Source organism: Balearica regulorum, chromosome 3 (assembly GCF_011004875.1).
Source record: "Balearica regulorum gibbericeps isolate bBalReg1 chromosome 3, bBalReg1.pri, whole genome shotgun sequence".
Lineage (NCBI taxonomy): Eukaryota > Metazoa > Chordata > Aves > Gruiformes > Gruidae > Balearica > Balearica regulorum.
In genome coordinates, this window is record NC_046186.1 from 26,829,843 (window position 1) to 26,849,567 (window position 19,725).

At 42.6% G+C, this 19,725-nt stretch overlaps 1 protein-coding gene across 12 annotated transcripts in view; it reads left to right on the top strand.

Moving 5' to 3' along the window:
* Positions 1 to 19,725, top strand: part of MLIP (muscular LMNA interacting protein) — a 180,276-nt gene that overhangs the window by 118,513 nt on the left and 42,038 nt on the right. For all 12 annotated transcript variants that reach the window (XM_075747363.1, XM_075747372.1, XM_075747367.1 and 9 more), the window contains 4 exons: positions 15,657 to 15,722; positions 15,805 to 15,888; positions 15,984 to 16,043; positions 17,731 to 17,775. In XM_075747363.1, the coding sequence (XP_075603478.1) occupies positions 15,657 to 15,722; positions 15,805 to 15,888; positions 15,984 to 16,043; positions 17,731 to 17,775 (255 nt within the window). The remainder of the gene's footprint in view (positions 1 to 15,656; positions 15,723 to 15,804; positions 15,889 to 15,983; positions 16,044 to 17,730; positions 17,776 to 19,725) is intronic.

Here is a 19,725-nt window from a genome sequence, read left to right on the forward strand (position 1 = left end):
ATGTTATTTTAATCTTGAATGATTTTTTAATCATTTGCATAAACCCTGATCCTCCCTTACTTAAATCTAATGAAGGTTATGTTTCCTTTAGCATGCAATGTGGTCCAATAGAAATGGCTCTGTGGAGGAAAATAGATGATGCAGGGGTTTCTACACCCCTACAGAATGTATTTTGGGAGGGTTTTGTTTGTTTGTGGCTTGGAAGCATTTCGTGGAAGTGCCACTTCATGGCTGACTTCATCTGAAAGGCATCCAGTTTGTGCACTCTAAGACTGCACCACTCTGCAAACCATGGCAGGTAGGTGGCTTTGAGAAGGGTATTCACAGTAAGAGCATACTCCTGAGGTAAACTAGTGGGTTAATGTCAGCCATCTGACTGCACTTCTTGAGAAGAAAGGGGATTCCTTTCTATGGTCTCGCTGATGCTAGCCAGGGCTTTGACACACAACCCGCATTACTTATCTCCAGTAGATAAAATGGAATTGTAAAATCAAATGTCAGTATCTGTAGAAAAAGTAATGACTCAAAAGATATCTGTGTTTAGATACTTTTGGTTATCAACCACTTCATTGAAAATGCTACCCTTGTATCCTTCAGTAGCGAAAGCAGAGTCATGTAAAACTAACAAGAAATCAATTTTCTGCTACAGAATTTGCCTTCAGGAGAAGCTCATGACTAATTTACTTTGTAAACTGTATGTTTCTGCATGACCTGACTACGTGCTTTTTCTCATCTTGGGAATTATGGACAATTATCTCCTATTGTTCATAGAATCATAGAACTATAGGCTCATAGACTGATTTGGGTTGGAAGGGAATTTAAAAATCATCTAGTTCCAACCCCCCTGCCATGGGCAGAGAAACCCTCCACTGGACCAGGCTGCCCAAAGCCGCATCCAGCCTGGTCTTGAACACTTCCAGGGAGGGGACATCCACAACCTCTCTGGGCAACCAGTTACAGTTCCTTACCACCCTCACAGTAAACAATTTCTTCCTAATAGATAATCTAAATTGACCCTCCTTCAGCTTAAACCCGTTACCCCTTGTCCTGTCACCACACTCCCTGATAAACAGTCCCTCCCCAGCTTTCCTGTAGGCCCCTTCAGGTACTGGTAAGCTGCAATTAGATCTCCCCGGAGCCTTCTCTTCTCCAGGCTGAACAATCCCAATTCTCTCAGCCTGTCCTCATAGGAGAGGTGCTCCAGCCCTCTGATCAGCTTCGTGGCCCTCCTCTGGACTCGCTCCAACAGCTCCATGTCTCTCTTGTACTGGGGCCCCCAGAGCTGGATGCAGTACTCCAGGTGGAGTACTCCACGAGAGCAGAATAGAGGGGCAGGATCACCTCTCTCGACCTGCTGGTCACACCTCTTTTGATGCAGCCTGGGACACCGTTGTCTTTCTGGGCTGCAAGCACATATTGCCGGCTCACGTTGAGCTTCTTGCCCACCAACACCCCCAAATCCTTCTCCTCAGGGTTGCTCTCAATCCATTCTCTGCTCAGCCTGTAGTTTTGCTTGGGATTGCGCCGACCCACGTGCAGGACCTTGCACTTGGCCTTGTTGAACTTCATGAGGTTCGCACAGGCCCACTTCTTAAGCTTGTCAAGGTCCCGCTGGATGGCATCCCTTCCCTCCAGCGTGTCAACCACACCACACAGCTTGGTGTCATTGATCCATACCAGCAGCTAATTATACTGCTCCTAAGCTAGTCCTGTTGCAGTAACTGACATCCATTTGGAGTATGGCCCTTAAAGAAGCGTGGAGTCACATGGCACACACAGGCCCCATTTTACCAAGCCCTAATATCCAAGTGTTCTCCTCAAAAATATTGGGAAGGGAACCAGAAAGGCACTCATGCCACATTGTAGCTCAATGACAGTAATTATGTTGCTTCCATTTTATACACTGAGTTAAAAAGAGAGAGATTCAAGACAATAAGATTTTAACTTCATAAGATATTGGTTATGTGGAGAAGAAGTTTTTGAGTGGGTTTTTTTTTTTAGCAAGGAAGGAAGGCACGTAATATCTGCAAGGCATGGATATTTTGAGCTGAATGCATGATTAGGAATACATCATCTGCCTAAAGGGCTTAAAAAGTGTTTTGCTATGTGATTGAATGGGAAATGCACATTCTCAGACGTCAACTTTTTCCACTGTGTGAGTAAGTATGTTACTTAATTTGAGTGGTCATGAGAAATAAAATTAGTTAGAACTGTGATGTGGGTGATCCTAGTGACAACACATGTGCAGTATTAATTAGATCCCATGATAAAAAACTCTCATTGATATGTCACATCATAAGTTAAATGCTTTGTCTGTCTCTATATTGTCTCCTTGTGTCTAACTTTCTTAAGTCAATTTTTTTCTTTTATGTGTGTGTAGATGCTTTAATTTCAGCCAGCATTTTTCATCTGCTTCATATGAAGCCATTAGGATATCATCATCTTAATGGTTTTTCTAGAATATGTTCTTATCCTCCAGTACTTTTACTCAAAGTGAGTTCTTCAAATCTGTGCTCATTAGCAGAGAAGAAAAGGCTTATTAACTATACATGTGTATACTTAGACAAACCCAGAAGTGGCTTAATCTCATCAAATCTCATAACCTGCATGCTTTCAAGCTGTTTGATTTTGTATGAACCTGATTTTCCTCACACCACCTATGCTCTACTCAGGAAAAGCCCGATCCAGTATTTCTCTGTGAAGATTGGGCCGTAATTTCCTTCTCAGCCAGAAAAGCAAAAACTTAGTTTTAAGGGACTTGTTCTCAGCATGGTCAGGCTCTGTCAAGGAGCAGCAAGAGTGGGCTGCTCCCCAGGGAAGGTGAAGCAGGAGCCAGAGTGACAACAAAGCTGGCAGGACAGTGTCCTCACCAGCAAGGGCACAGCTGCACAGTGCGTGATCAAGGAGAGCAGAGATGGTGATAATGAGGCGGTGGTAACCATCATCAGTCAGTGGTGCCATCATAGCTGCACAGATTCATTGTGATGAGGCAGGTCCACAGACTGTGATAATGAACTCTTGAGCCCAGAAGATGGTAGGATCCACTGGCTAGAAGAGGAAGCTGGACAAGTTTATGTAGGCATAAGGCAGAAATTTAGCAGAAAGAATTAGTTAAAAATTAGAAAAAATTTCCAGAGACTGAAATGGGGTCTTTATGTTGGAAACTGAAAAATGAGGACAGGATACTTTTCTAGCACTTCATACAGTAATTCCAGGCAGTTCTGTAATTTAAAGAAGAGGTCAGACTAGGTGATCACTGTGTTTCCTTCTGGCCTTATTAATGTTGAGTCAGTGAGTCACCCCTCTACTGACATCCACTCTTGTATATCTTCTACAGTTACATAAAAGTGATCACAATCTAATTCAAAATTCCATTCCTAATCAGATAGTATTTAAAAAATAATGCATCTATTATTTAAAGATGATATTTATCAAATATCTATAAAAATAGCTTTCAGTCAAAATAGATAGTGATGAAGAGGTTTTTTTAAGGGAGCTACAGAAAAATTCTTAACTTTAAGTAGACAGTCTCTTAAACCAGATCCTACTTCATCTTCCAAGTTATGTCGAATTTCAGATGTAACCCCAAAACTGTTGGATGCCTTGAAATTGCAAACTTTGGTCTATAGCAAGGTCTATGCAGGGGAATTTGGGTTTGCTGTGTTTGTCTAGATACACACCCCCTCTGCATGCTGATTGGTGTGAACTTCCCTTACCATAGAATTATAGAGTCATAGAATGGTTTGGGGTGGAAGGGACCTTAAAGATCATCTGGTTCCAGCCCCTCTGCTATGGGCAAGGACACCCTCCATTAGACCACGTTGCCCAAAGCCCTATCCAACCTGACCTTGAACACTTCCAGGGAGGGGACATCCACAACCTCTCTGGGCAACTTGTGCCAGTGTCTCACCACCCTCACAGTAAGCAATTTCTTCCTGACATCTAATCTAAATCGACCCTCCTTCAGCTTGAACCCATTACCCCTTGTCCTGTCACCACACTCCCTGATAAACAGTCCCTCACCATCTTTCCTGTAGGCTCCCTTCAGAAACTGGTAAGCCGCAATTGGATCTCCCCGGAGCCTTCTCTTCTCCAGGCTGAACAATGCCAACTCTCTCAGCTTGTCCTCATAGGAGAGGTGCTGCAGCCCTCCGATCAGCTTCGTGGCCCTCCTCTGGACTCTCTCCAACAGCTCCATGTCTCTCCTGTACTGGGGCCCCCAGAGCTGGATGCAGTACTCCAGGTGGAGTACTCCACGAGAGCAGAGTAGAGGGGCAGGATCACCTCTCTCGACCTGCTGGTCACACCTCTTTTGATGCAGCCTGGGACACCGTTGTCTTTCTGGGCTGCAAGCACATATTGCTGGCTCACGTTGAGCTTCTTGCCCACCAACACCCCCAAGTCCTTCTCCTCAGGGTTGCTCTCAATCCATTCTCTGCTCAGCCTGTAGTTTTGCTTGGGATTGCGCCGACCCACGTGCAGGACCTTGCACTTGGCCTTGTTGAACTTCATGCGGTTCACATGGGCCCACCTCTTAAGCTTGTCAAGGTCCCTCTGGATGGCATCCCTTCCCTCCAGCGTCTCGTTATTTGGGCATCCCTTTGATTGGAAGGAAGCGTGGGCGTATAGACTTGGAGGGGAGAGGTTCTGCAAATGTTTTGTTCAAACTTCCCCCAGTCTGAACTGTAGTGAAACCAGGATGATGGGGTGTGCCATGAAGCACACCTGCTTCACAGTCAAGGCTTATCACACACTTATCTAGTCATCTGAAAAGCACTAGATATAACTGGCTATGGGTGGAAGAGGTGCAAATGAAAGCACTGTTGACTTATCTGGCTTGTGTTTATCAACCAATTACAAGTATAGAACTATAATTTCAATTTTAAGTGTAGAAAAAATCTTTTGTCTTAAAGAATAAATATTTTCGATTCTTGATTTTGTCTGTTTATGGCTGTTCTTCACATTTTCTTGTGTTGCAATGCAATTTGGCTAACTTCAAAAGAATCTAAAACAATCTTTCTGGATGATGTTACACTTCTAGAAAAACTCCAAAGACCTAGTAATTGCATCTTATCACCTACACAGTGGACTGCCAGCAGTGGAGTTTTTTTTGTGGAGGTAAAAAAGAAAAAAAGGGGGGGAAAAAAAGGCATTTTCCTCCTCATGTAGAAGGAAAATGAGAGTGGTTTTTCTTTTTGTGAAAAGAAAAAAAAAAATGCAATTTAGGAAATATGGCAGTGATCTGTTACATTGGAGACCCACCTTTAAGTTCTTGCCTTGAGAGAGCTCTTACCTATTGTATTATTAAACATCCTGTGGTATAGGAACTGATCATGGCAAATGCAGATTCAAGTTGCTTCTTGAAACCAGCAGGGACCTGGAGGCCACTTTTTCCCCAGTCTCAGATGATAGGTCTAACTGCTGGACAATTGGCTACTATCAAGCATGACCTGGAAAGCACTTCTGACAACAATTTGTTGAGAATATTTTGATTAAAAAAGATTGTATTTTTCCCCGGGTACTTCTGGTGTGCACTTACTAGGTGAATTGCTCGCATCCATATTATGTGTTCATGTCCAAATGCTTGTCAAGCTAGAAATCAATACCTAGCGGCAAGAAATAAAGGAAATAATATGTGCAGTCGTAGAGTGATACAGGATCTTGTTTGTCTGTAATAATAACCAAGCATGCCAATGTAAGAGCAGGCCATGAGCTCCCTCTTTCTTTCAAACACCTTGCAGCTTTTAATATTAATTATTTTATAAGAGGGAAAGTAGTCAGGTCTATTCAGAATCATGTCCCAGAATCTTTAAGGAATATGTTTTTTTAAGGAACACATGGTATGTGAAGTTCCATTATACAGAGGGATTTTTTTTTTTTTTTTGCATGTGCTGAGGGCTTAGAAAAAGATATAGATGGGAAAGAAAAAGGAAGAGAAATAAAAGAAGAGGAAACTTTTTGGGTTTTGCTCAGCCCAGGGTTTTCACAATAGAATCGTAGAATAATAGAACGGTTTGGGTTGGAAGGGACCTTAAAGATCATCTAGTTCCAACCCCCCTGCCATGGGCAGGGACACCCTTCACTAGACCACGTTGCCCAAAGCCTCATCAGTAAGAAGGAAGCTGTGTCAGATCCAGGTTACAATATTTGGGGTTTTTTTCCTACTATTGATGTGCTTCATTGGTGGATGAAGCTATGTTCTATATTTTCTATATGTTGCCAAGACCTTTTGTTCTGCTAATGAAATATTGGAGATCCTGTTCGGATCATTTACCAGTATCCTTTCAGCTCTGATACAGCTTTAGCAATCAAATAGTTTGGGAGAAAGAAGAGGGAAGGGTTGTAGTCGTCACTGACATCAATGGGATATATGTATCACACCCTCAAAGTTGCCTTTTGCAAGGAAAAAAAATAGCAGTTCAGCAACTGGCTATTTCATCTGAAAATTTATATTCTGTCACAAATACTTTTTCATTCTCTAAATTGCACTCTTGTAAATTGTGGTCCCACTATTTTTTTTCATATATAATTAAAGAAAAAGTTAATGCCTAAATAGGAATGTTCCACTTTTGATATTGTTAGACCATCAGCATAGGAAGTGAAGCTTGAATATTTTTGATAGTGCTAATCAACAGTACTGTTGATAATACTAATGCTTTAAATTAATCATAATATTAATGCATGATAACTCTAGTAATGAGTTCAGAAATGCTAGTTGTACTTTTTTAATCTCACATTTTTCTCTATGTGGAAATGTGGGGAAAAAAAAAAGACACTGCTGGAAAAAAAAAAATTAGTTGTGTTTTGAAAAGCTAACAACAGATTAAACAGAAACATTTTTACTTGTAGAGGTGATAGGGATGCCTACAATCTAGTTCTCTTTGTTTCTTATCTTTTTCGGACTTGGACTGCTCAAATAGAAAGAAAAAAAAAGGAAGAAAAAAAAGATATTAAAAAAACAGTGAAAGAAACTAGATGGACTACTTTGAAGATTAAAATTTTCCTTCTCCAAATCTTCAAAAAGGGAAAAGAACACTGCAGCTTTCTCTAGCATGGCTCCTGCACAATAGCCCTATCTTGGGGGACTATGGAGCATGTAGGTATTGGTGCTGTGCTCACCTGAATTCTTTAGTCAATGAAGGCTCCAAAATGGAAATATATGTGGGTTCCCAATTTCTACTGAAACTGATGATGATGGTCCTTAAATTATCCAAACTCTTGGTTCTAAACTCAGACTTGTGGATATGGCTGTAATTCTTCTACAAAGATTCCTCAGGAGCTTCTGGGTAGTTGTTTCTTACCCCTGATTGTGTTCACCCCCTCCCACTGCTCTGTTGAATTTTAAGCAGAAACATGTATTTTTTCTTAATAATTACTTTCTTGGGGATATTGAGAAGCTTAGCAACTTCTCATAGAATCATAGAATCATAGAATGGTTTGGGTTTGAAGGGACCTCAAAGATCATCTAGTTCCAACCCCCCTGCCATGGGCAGGGACACCCTCCACTAGACCACATTGCCCAAAGCCCCATCCAACCTGACCTTGAACACTTCCAGGGAGGGGGCATCCACAACCTCTCCGGGCAACCTGTTCCAGTGCCTCACCACTCTAACAGTAAACAATTTCTTTCTAACATCTAGTCTAAATCGACCCTCCTTCAACTTGAACCCATTACCCCTTGTCCTGTCACCACACTCCCTGACAAACAGTCCCTCACCATCTTTCCTGTAGGCTCCCTTCAGAAACTGGTAAGCCGCAATTGGATCTCCCCGGAGCCTTCTCTTCTCCAGGCTGAACAATGCCAACTCTCTCAGCTTGTCCTCATAGGAGAGGTGCTGCAGCCCTCCGATCAGCTTCGTGGCCCTCCTCTGGACTCTCTCCAACAGCTCCATGTCTCTCCTGTACTGGGGCCCCCAGAGCTGGATGCAGTACTCCAGGTGGAGTACTCCACGAGAGCAGAGTAGAGGGGCAGGATCACCTCTCTCGACCTGCTGGTCACACCTCTTTTGATGCAGCCTGGGACACCGTTGTCTTTCTGGGCTGCAAGCACATATTGCTGGCTCACGTTGAGCTTCTTGCCCACCAACACCCCCAAGTCCTTCTCCTCAGGGTTGCTCTCAATCCATTCTCTGCTCAGCCTGTAGTTTTGCTTGGGATTGCGCCGACCCACGTGCAGGACCTTGCACTTGGCCTTGTTGAACTTCATGCGGTTCACATGGGCCCACCTCTTAAGCTTGTCAAGGTCCCTCTGGATGGCATCCCTTCCCTCCAGCGTCTCGTTATTTGGGCATCCCTTTGATTGGAAGGAAGCGTGGGCGTATAGACTTGGAGGGGAGAGGTTCTGCAAATGTTTTGTTCAAACTTCCCCCAGTCTGAACTGTAGTGAAACCAGGATGATGGGGTGTGCCATGAAGCACACCTGCTTCACAGTCAAGGCTTATCACACACTTATCTAGTCATCTGAAAAGCACTAGATATAACTGGCTATGGGTGGAAGAGGTGCAAATGAAAGCACTGTTGACTTATCTGGCTTGTGTTTATCAACCAATTACAAGTATAGAACTATAATTTCAATTTTAAGTGTAGAAAAAATCTTTTGTCTTAAAGAATAAATATTTTCGATTCTTGATTTTGTCTGTTTATGGCTGTTCTTCACATTTTCTTGTGTTGCAATGCAATTTGGCTAACTTCAAAAGAATCTAAAACAATCTTTCTGGATGATGTTACACTTCTAGAAAAACTCCAAAGACCTAGTAATTGCATCTTATCACCTACACAGTGGACTGCCAGCAGTGGAGTTTTTTTTGTGGAGGTAAAAAAGAAAAAAAGGGGGGGAAAAAAAGGCATTTTCCTCCTCATGTAGAAGGAAAATGAGAGTGGTTTTTCTTTTTGTGAAAAGAAAAAAAAAAATGCAATTTAGGAAATATGGCAGTGATCTGTTACATTGGAGACCCACCTTTAAGTTCTTGCCTTGAGAGAGCTCTTACCTATTGTATTATTAAACATCCTGTGGTATAGGAACTGATCATGGCAAATGCAGATTCAAGTTGCTTCTTGAAACCAGCAGGGACCTGGAGGCCACTTTTTCCCCAGTCTCAGATGATAGGTCTAACTGCTGGACAATTGGCTACTATCAAGCATGACCTGGAAAGCACTTCTGACAACAATTTGTTGAGAATATTTTGATTAAAAAAGATTGTATTTTTCCCCGGGTACTTCTGGTGTGCACTTACTAGGTGAATTGCTCGCATCCATATTATGTGTTCATGTCCAAATGCTTGTCAAGCTAGAAATCAATACCTAGCGGCAAGAAATAAAGGAAATAATATGTGCAGTCGTAGAGTGATACAGGATCTTGTTTGTCTGTAATAATAACCAAGCATGCCAATGTAAGAGCAGGCCATGAGCTCCCTCTTTCTTTCAAACACCTTGCAGCTTTTAATATTAATTATTTTATAAGAGGGAAAGTAGTCAGGTCTATTCAGAATCATGTCCCAGAATCTTTAAGGAATATGTTTTTTTAAGGAACACATGGTATGTGAAGTTCCATTATACAGAGGGATTTTTTTTTTTTTTTTGCATGTGCTGAGGGCTTAGAAAAAGATATAGATGGGAAAGAAAAAGGAAGAGAAATAAAAGAAGAGGAAACTTTTTGGGTTTTGCTCAGCCCAGGGTTTTCACAATAGAATCGTAGAATAATAGAACGGTTTGGGTTGGAAGGGACCTTAAAGATCATCTAGTTCCAACCCCCCTGCCATGGGCAGGGACACCCTTCACTAGACCACGTTGCCCAAAGCCTCATCAGTAAGAAGGAAGCTGTGTCAGATCCAGGTTACAATATTTGGGGTTTTTTTCCTACTATTGATGTGCTTCATTGGTGGATGAAGCTATGTTCTATATTTTCTATATGTTGCCAAGACCTTTTGTTCTGCTAATGAAATATTGGAGATCCTGTTCGGATCATTTACCAGTATCCTTTCAGCTCTGATACAGCTTTAGCAATCAAATAGTTTGGGAGAAAGAAGAGGGAAGGGTTGTAGTCGTCACTGACATCAATGGGATATATGTATCACACCCTCAAAGTTGCCTTTTGCAAGGAAAAAAAATAGCAGTTCAGCAACTGGCTATTTCATCTGAAAATTTATATTCTGTCACAAATACTTTTTCATTCTCTAAATTGCACTCTTGTAAATTGTGGTCCCACTATTTTTTTTCATATATAATTAAAGAAAAAGTTAATGCCTAAATAGGAATGTTCCACTTTTGATATTGTTAGACCATCAGCATAGGAAGTGAAGCTTGAATATTTTTGATAGTGCTAATCAACAGTACTGTTGATAATACTAATGCTTTAAATTAATCATAATATTAATGCATGATAACTCTAGTAATGAGTTCAGAAATGCTAGTTGTACTTTTTTAATCTCACATTTTTCTCTATGTGGAAATGTGGGGAAAAAAAAAAGACACTGCTGGAAAAAAAAAAATTAGTTGTGTTTTGAAAAGCTAACAACAGATTAAACAGAAACATTTTTACTTGTAGAGGTGATAGGGATGCCTACAATCTAGTTCTCTTTGTTTCTTATCTTTTTCGGACTTGGACTGCTCAAATAGAAAGAAAAAAAAAGGAAGAAAAAAAAGATATTAAAAAAACAGTGAAAGAAACTAGATGGACTACTTTGAAGATTAAAATTTTCCTTCTCCAAATCTTCAAAAAGGGAAAAGAACACTGCAGCTTTCTCTAGCATGGCTCCTGCACAATAGCCCTATCTTGGGGGACTATGGAGCATGTAGGTATTGGTGCTGTGCTCACCTGAATTCTTTAGTCAATGAAGGCTCCAAAATGGAAATATATGTGGGTTCCCAATTTCTACTGAAACTGATGATGATGGTCCTTAAATTATCCAAACTCTTGGTTCTAAACTCAGACTTGTGGATATGGCTGTAATTCTTCTACAAAGATTCCTCAGGAGCTTCTGGGTAGTTGTTTCTTACCCCTGATTGTGTTCACCCCCTCCCACTGCTCTGTTGAATTTTAAGCAGAAACATGTATTTTTTCTTAATAATTACTTTCTTGGGGATATTGAGAAGCTTAGCAACTTCTCATAGAATCATAGAATCATAGAATGGTTTGGGTTTGAAGGGACCTCAAAGATCATCTAGTTCCAACCCCCCTGCCATGGGCAGGGACACCCTCCACTAGACCACATTGCCCAAAGCCCCATCCAACCTGACCTTGAACACTTCCAGGGAGGGGGCATCCACAACCTCTCCGGGCAACCTGTTCCAGTGCCTCACCACTCTAACAGTAAACAATTTCTTTCTAACATCTAGTCTAAATCGACCCTCCTTCAACTTGAACCCATTACCCCTTGTCCTGTCACCACACTCCCTGACAAACAGTCCCTCACCATCTTTCCTGTAGGCCCCCTTCAGAAACTGGTAAGCCGCAATTAGATCTCCCCGGAGCCTTCTCTTCTCCAGGCTGAACAATGCCAACTCTCTCAGCTTGTCCTCATAGGAGAGGTGCTGCAGCCCTCTGATCAGCTTCGTGGCCCTCCTCTGGACTCTCTCCAACAGCTCCATGTCTCTCCTGTACTGGGGCCCCCAGAGCTGGATGCAGTACTCCAGGTGGAGTACTCCACGAGAGCAGAGTAGAGGGGCAGGATCACCTCCCTCGACCTGCTGGTCATGCCTCGTTTGATGCAGCCTGGGACACCGTTGTCTTTCTGGGCTGCAAGAGCACACTGCTGGCTCATGTCGAGCTTCTCATCAATCAGCATCCCCAAGTCCTTCTCCTCAGGGCTGCTTTCAATCCATTCCTCGCCCAGCCTATAGGCGTGCTTGGGATTGCACCAACCCACGTGCAGGACCTTGCACTTGGCCTTGTTGAACTTCATGCGGTTCACATGGGCCCACCTCTTAAGCTTGTCAAGGTCCCTCTGGATGGCATCCCTTCCCTCCAGCATGTCGACCACACCACACAGCTTGGTGTCATTGACAAACTTGCTGAGGGTGCACTCGATACCACTGTCCATGTTGCCGACAAAGATGTTGAATAGTGCCGGTCCCAGTACCGACCCCTGAGGAACATCACTCGTCACTGTTCTCCACTTGGACATTGAGACGTTGACCACAACTCTTTGAGTGCGACCATCCAGCCAATTCCTTATCCACCAATTGGTCCATCCATCCAATCCCTGTCTCTCCAATTGAGAGACAAGGATGTCATGCGGGACAGTGTCAAATGCCTTGCACAAGTCCAGGTAGATGACATCATCTGCCCTTCCCTTATCTACAGACACTGTAACCCCATCATAGAAGGCCACCAAGTTTGTCAGGCACGATTTGCCCCTAGTGAAGCCGTGTTGGCTGTCACCAATCACCTCGTTATCTGCCATGTGCCTGAGCATAGTCTCCAGGAGGGTCTGCTCCATAATCTTGCCAGGCACAGAGGTGAGACTGACCGGCCTGTAGTTCCCTGGGTCTTCCTTGTTACCCTTCTTAAAAATGGGGGTTATCTTTCCCCTTTTCCAGTCAGTGGGAACTTCGCCAGACTGCCAGGACTTCTCAAACATGATGGAGAGTGGCCTGGCCACTTTATCCGCCAGTTCCCTCAAGACCCACGGATTTAACTCGTCAGGTCCCACGGACTCGTGCACCTTCAGGTTCCTTAGATGGTCTTGAATGTGATCTTCTCCTACAGTGGGCGGTTCTGCATTCTCCCAGTCCCTGCTTTCTGTGACCTGGGTAGTGTGGCTCAAGCATTTGCCAGTGAAGACTGAGGCAAAGAAGTCATTGAGTATCATCTCAGCCTTCTCCATATCCTGAGCAACCAGGTCACCCATTTCATTCTGGAGGGGACCCACATTTTCCCTCGTCCTCCTTTTCTCACTAACATACCTATAGAAGCTTTTCTGGTTGTCCTTGACATCCCTGGCCAGACTAATTTGTAGCAGGGCTTTGGCTTTCCTAACCTGCTCCCTGGCTGCTTGGACAGTTTCTCTGTATTCTTCCCAGGCTACCTGCCCTTGCTTCCACCCTCTGTAGGCTTCCTTTTTTTGTTTGACTTTGCCCAGGAGCTCCTTGTTCATCCACAGGGCCCTCTTGGTGTTTTTGCTTGACTTCTTCTTTGTTGGGATGCATCACTCCTGAGCTCAGAGGAGGTGACTCTTGAATATTAGCCAGCTGTCTTGGGCCCCTCTTCCTTCCAGGGCTTTGTCCCATGGTATTCTACCAAGCAGATCCCTGAAGAGGCCAAAGTCTGCTCTGCTGAAGTCCAGGGTAGTGAGCTTGCTGAGTGCCCTCCTTGCTGCCCTGAGGATCCTGAATTCCACCATTTGATGGTCACTGCAGCCAAGGCTGCCCTTGAGCTTGATGTCCCCTACCAGGCCCTCCTTATTGGTGAGAATAAGGTCCAGCATGGCACCTCTCCTCATGGGCTCCTCTGTCACTTGGAGGAGAAAGTTATCATTGGCACATTCCAGGAACTTCCTGGATTGCTTATGCTCAGCTGCATTGTCCCTTTCCATCAGCAGATGTCAGGGTGGTTGAAGTCCCCCATAAGGACCAGGGCTTGTGAGCGTGAGGCTGTTCCTATCTGCCTATAGAGGGCTTCACCTGCTGTCAGCTGACGACGAGTGCAGCTCTGGTGCTGGCCCGACCCACAGCAGAGCGGCAGATCTAGGCGCACAGGTTTTTTTTCCTGACTTTCCAGAGGCAGGGAAACGCTGGGGACATGGAAGAGACTCTTCTCCATTCTGAACATGGGACTGATTAAAACTTATCTCAGTGAAACAGGTCGTTTTTCCTAACTCACATTCTGAGACTCCTCAACTCTCTACAACAGGCTGCTTTGGCAGTCCTGGCCCTAATAGGTACTGGAATGACTCTTCTACTTCATTTTTATCACTTCATTTTATGTTTACCAGGAGGATGTAATCTTGACTGAAGATGAAATGGGGACACGTAACTCCAGTGTAGTGCTGATCCCTCTCTAGCTGAGCTTCTTCTACAGGACTGTCTGTTGGTCTGACAATTTAGCTGAGTAACAGTGATGAGATAGCAGAGATGAGAAAGACTATTTATCTTCAGTCCTCAGATAAGATTGCGTTAATTTCTGTATGTCAAAAATAATAATTCTTTTACTTTTTTCCTTTTGAACTCCAACTACTCTAAGGCCAACAGGTTTGTCTAAAGCTGGAGGGGAGGGAAAAAATATGTTTGGAAAGAAACTACTCTTCATTTTTTCTTACTGTACTCTCTGATAGAAGACATCGTGTTCCATAAATGTGCTTCTATGCAGGATCATTTGTGGATGGTATTAAAATAACATCAAAAGTAAATTGTCATTAGCTTTTCAGTTACACATACATAGAAGTATGCTGCCAGTAGCTCAGCAATGAGAGAAAAAAAATATGCTCAATAAAATTAAACTCAGAAATAACTACTTAAGTATATGCTTATTTTCTTTTTTTTTAAAGATTCTGCCATTTTCCTTCCAGCTCTATGTATGTCTCCTGTGACTGGCAGCCCTGAAACCAACTGCACTGGGATCAGTCCATTCCCACAGAATCCCACACGCATGAAAAAGTGCTTTATATGAATGCTCTTTTTTTCTTTTATTATTATTTAATGCAAACAACTAGCAAAATGAAACTTCAGAAGAATGTAATGTGTTAAACAACAAAATCCATAAACCCTACAGGTCCCTCCCCTGAGGTCCAGCTTCACACATCAGCAGGCTTCCAGAGCAATTTTTGGTCTCCGCACGGAGTCTATTTGAAAACTGCTTCAAAGGAAAAATGGGTGATGGCAGTGAGAGTGTGCCTCGCAGACTCTGGATGAAGATGAAAAGGGAACTGAGCACTGGAGTTTGGCTTTAGAGGGTATTTTGTGAGTTTCCTGATAAAGCAGAGGGATCAGCATACTGATTCCCACTGTTCTCAAACCTGCTCCAAGTATGGGTGTAGGAAAGCAGGAGGTATATCCAAGCACAAGAAGCTTGTGTTTTGTTTTGGAGAGATTGCATACCTGCTTAAACCAGCTGTGTTTTCATGTTTTATCACATATGTATAGCACATATTTCACTTTATACACTTCTGATTTCAGGCTAAAATCCAAAAACATCAAGCACAGTCTTTGTTGCAATGGGGAATTACCGTCCACTGTAAACAGGAGGCACTTGTTAAAGAAAATGTCTACTGCAGGAAAAGAAAGGACCCCCTGTGTGCTTGGACCCTTGCCTTGTTTGCCTCCTTACAGCTGGAGGCTTTCCTCCGACGGTGCGTGGCAGGCAGCCCCCCATCACCTCTGTGGCACATGGCGCATGTTCACCACCTTGCATTTACTGCAAAGGAGGAGGGCATTGTTGAAGGAGAAGACAATTTAAATTGCCGGGTTTTGATCTCTAAAAGTAGAGACAATTCACCTAGCTTGAATACTTTTTGTCCCTCTCTGCCATCACCCTCTCTAGCTCAGAATCAAAAGTTGGTAACCTGAGGAACCTTGCTAGGCCTGTAATGTCTTCTTTTTCCATTTTCCCATGGTGAAACAAAAAGTGCAACATTTGGAAACACAGTCTTGCAAAAAATGTATGTTTGCCTGGTTTTTAAAATTTTGAACTCGGTATCACACCAAAATCTTTTGAATTGCAGGCATTAGAAGAGCCAGACAAGAATGCTAGTGTGACTGAAGGCACTACTTTGGACACCCATTCAGAGGTAATGCTGTTAAATCTCTTCCAAATCTCTATCTGAAAACAAAAAGCAAAGGTTAACTGAATGATGTGTCTTTCTTTTTCAGATGTGCTCCCCTGCGCAGCTCAGACAACAAACAGAAGAGCTGTGTGCTGTCATTGATCAAGTCCTACAGGACCCATTGACTATGGTAACCCATCTGAGTGTGGGATTGACTTTTTATCTTCCTTTCCTTTTGTCTCTTGTCATTAATAAGCCTATTCTCTGTTGAAAATCATTTTCCAGCGCCGATGTGAGTCTTCTCCAAGTTTCCTGCAGATGAGCACGGAGTCAGATGTTGGGAAGGTAGGTAAATAAGGCCAAACGCTCTTTAAGGTGGACACAAAGCAAACAAAATCACAGCAGTAAAGCCTATGACAATAGAAAGCTTCAGTTAAGAGATGCAACTTCAGTAGAATTGTCTGGTGATTTGAAAGAAATGGAAAGACAGAACTGTAGCCCTGGCGTCAGTGCAGTCTTCATTGCAGGATGCTTTCCTGAAGTCAGAAGGAGTAATATTTTGAAAGACAAGCTGTTTATTAAGGTTTCAGAGGCTAGGATCTACAAGACAGAAATCCTTCATATCTTACATTCCGTATTGCAGGGTCTCTGGCTGTCTCCCAGATTTCATCCCATTTATGGGTCCTTACTACAGAGGAGGCAATGTTTCTTGCTTCAGCAATTGGAAACATCTTTCAGAACATTTTTTTTCATATTCTTTATGGGTTTTCAAAAAATTAAATGAATACATAGACTTGCTCTTAAATGCCGATTTCCTTTCAATTCCCACCCCTCACAGGAGGGGGATGTCTTCTACATCCATTTACCCTGGATAACTCAAACAGGTAGTGAGAGGCAGGAATAACTTTGTATACTGGTGTTAAACTTCTGGTTTCACTATGTTATATTGATATGCCTTCTGGGTTCAAAAAGATGAATAACCAAGGGAGGAGGGTCCTGTATTCAGTTTGCCCCAGGTAAATTTAAGTTGGTATTAGTCAATATAGGAAAGTGAAAATGGCAGAAATTCAACCGGGAACAGGAGGAAAGGGATTTTTTACAGAGGAATACATCAAAAAGTTAATGCATTCAAATGTCCAGTCCACCATGCAAAAATAGGGCACAGAACCAGCGTTCCTGAGTAGGTATATTCAATATAGACTTCAAATTTCATTTTCATTTTTGAAATTACTTCTGTCAACCAGCACACAGTGGTGAATCAGGCTTCAGGCAGCTGAAAGATGGAAACAGGATAGTAGCTGAAAAAAGCAAGCAGAGACTGTTATTGAGGAAATGTTTTCCAATGCCTGCACTGAATCCGAAGTGGTTAAAGTGCTACTACTAAGTTGCACTTTTGAGCTATACCATCCAAAACCTACTTCCTTGGGCAACTGAGAATTGAGACTTGACCAAATGGAAGGCATCGGTTAGAAGTCATGAAATCAAATAAAGGGGGCAAAAGGTGAGTTTAACAGGATGCAGCATGGGGAAGAAGCTAAAGACCTCAGAATGAAAGACAAAAGTGCTTGAACTGAAAGTAAAAGAGAGTCACAGGAAGGAAAAAAGACTGTATGTTCTAAGGAAATGATTTAGAAATATTAGTCAGATGAAAGCAAGTTCTTGCAAATGAGAATATGGAAAGAAGACATTTCAGGTTATTTTGTGAGCAAATCTAAGTTAAATTCATGGGGCAACCACACCTGTGGCAATCTACTAACAAACATTTTGTTATGAGAGTTCTCAGAGATAATTTAAAGGCCAGCTTTGACAGAAAGTTATCAAAGTTTTTGAGCAGTAAAAGTGAAATAGTATTTTCTACAGTAAACATATCAAGCAAAACTTTAATATACCTTATTCTCATGTATCTCATTAATTTTTCTGGAAAACTGAAGTTTTCTTGAATTTGATCAACTTGACATGACGATGAAAATCTCTTTGAGTTACTCCTCAGAGTAATTCTTTTCTCTTAATGTATCTATTTATTTTGTACAAGGTGCCAACAACGCTGCAGAGAGCAGCTGGGCGTGAAACCAGATATGTAAGTACTTTTAAAATTACTCTATATTTTGCATGCAGAAATATCTAATTTATCTACTCTTGCTATGATACTGCGTGAGTCTGCATGTAGCAGACACAGGCACCTACTCATGACCTGAGGTGTTGACTGTAGTACAGAGAAGCAAGTATGTTAGAGCACCTGCAATTGCGACTTGAGATGTCTTCCCACTGTTGTAAATCCATCGTGGCTGGAATCTCTTAAGTGTGGTGTCTACTGATAATTTTACCTGTGTGAATGTTATGTTAAAATTAATTTATTCAGAAACTTCTTTGTTGTTATTTGGTTCGAGCATGGGGCAAGAGCTCAGCTGTTTGGCAAACAGACTGTTATGGATGCTGAAGGATGTATTTGTTTGGACTCAACCTGCACTGTAGGTGATTTGCTTTGGTTGAAGTCCCCATCAGAATTTGGGGTTGACTTTTCATTCCAAGGTACAGAGATGGCTGAAACCCCACAGTTTAGCCTTAGATGAACAGAAGCTACTTTGTCACGTATACACATGTTCCAACATATAAAGAAAATCTCTATATTGAGTCATCTGTTTGATTACTGAAATATTAAACCCATTTAACATTTTAATTCTCACTAGCACACACAGTTACTGCAGGTTCCATATTTTCCTTACAACTCATCTAGTCATGTGGTGAGAAATCTCTGCTTACTATTCATCATTCAGCATTTCTATTGAACCTCAAATCAAAGCAGTGCTGGCAAAGTAATAGAGGCATTCCAGTTTTATGCCAGCACAATGCTTGACTGATCAATTAAATTTTGCTTCTTGAATGTGGCGGTATGCATATTTTATTGCATACTGTGATTTTTACTTGACAGATTGTGCTGGCTTATACTAATTAGAAAGGATATTGGAAGAGAGCTTTTTAATGAAATAAAAGAGTGTGTTTCAGAGGTAGTCTGTGAGAACAGAGTATATATATATACAGAGTATGTCCTGGGCTGCATCAAAAGAAGTGTGACCAGCAGGTCGAGGGAGGTGATCCTGCCCCGTTACTCCACTCTCGTGAGACCCCACCTAGAGTACTGCATCCAGCTCTGGGGGCCCCAGTACAGGAGAGACATGGAGCTGTTGGAGAGAGTCCAGAGGAGGGCCACAAAGCTGATCAGAGGGCTGGAGCACCTCTCCTATGAGGACAGGCTGAGAGAGTTGGGATTGTTCAGCCTGGAGAAAAGAAGGCTCTGGGGAGATCCAATTGCGGCTTACCAGTATCTGAAGGGGCCTACAAGAAAGATGGTGAGGGACTGTTTGTCAGGGAGTGTAGTGACAGGACAAAGGGTAATGGCCTTAAGCGGAAGGAGGGTCGATTTAGATTAGATGTTAGAAAGAAATTGTTTACTGTTAGAGTGGTGAGGAACTGGAACAGGTTGCCCAGAGAAGCTGTGGATGCCCCCTCCCTGGCAGTGTTCAAGGCAAGGTTGGATGGGGCTTTGGGCAACTTGGTCTAGTGGCGGGTGTCCCTGCCCACAGCAGGGGCGTTGGAACTAGATGGTCTTTGAGGTTCCTTCCAACTGAAACCATTCTGTGATTCTATGATTCTATGATTCTATGATATTTAATACCACTTCAGTGCACATCTCCAGGTTCCAAAACTGTGCCTGACATATACCATAAGTTCAAGCATACCACTTCTATGCCTAGGGATACAGTCAAGGTTTTCTTTGCTGGCATAGAAAATCACCCTAATAAACTCCTCCTTCCTCTGGAACTTTCTAGATAAATGAAGCAAATCAATGTTTCAAAATATATTTGGGAATAATACAGAAGACTATGGGTATGCTAACCTTTCCTATAAATTGTACATACATGCTGATCAGACAACTATGTTAAGAGTCCGTGGTCTCCAGGCTGCACTGGCTGAAGCTGGTGGGTTCAGGCTCTCCTGGACTCTGCCATCACTGCACTCTGCAACAGAG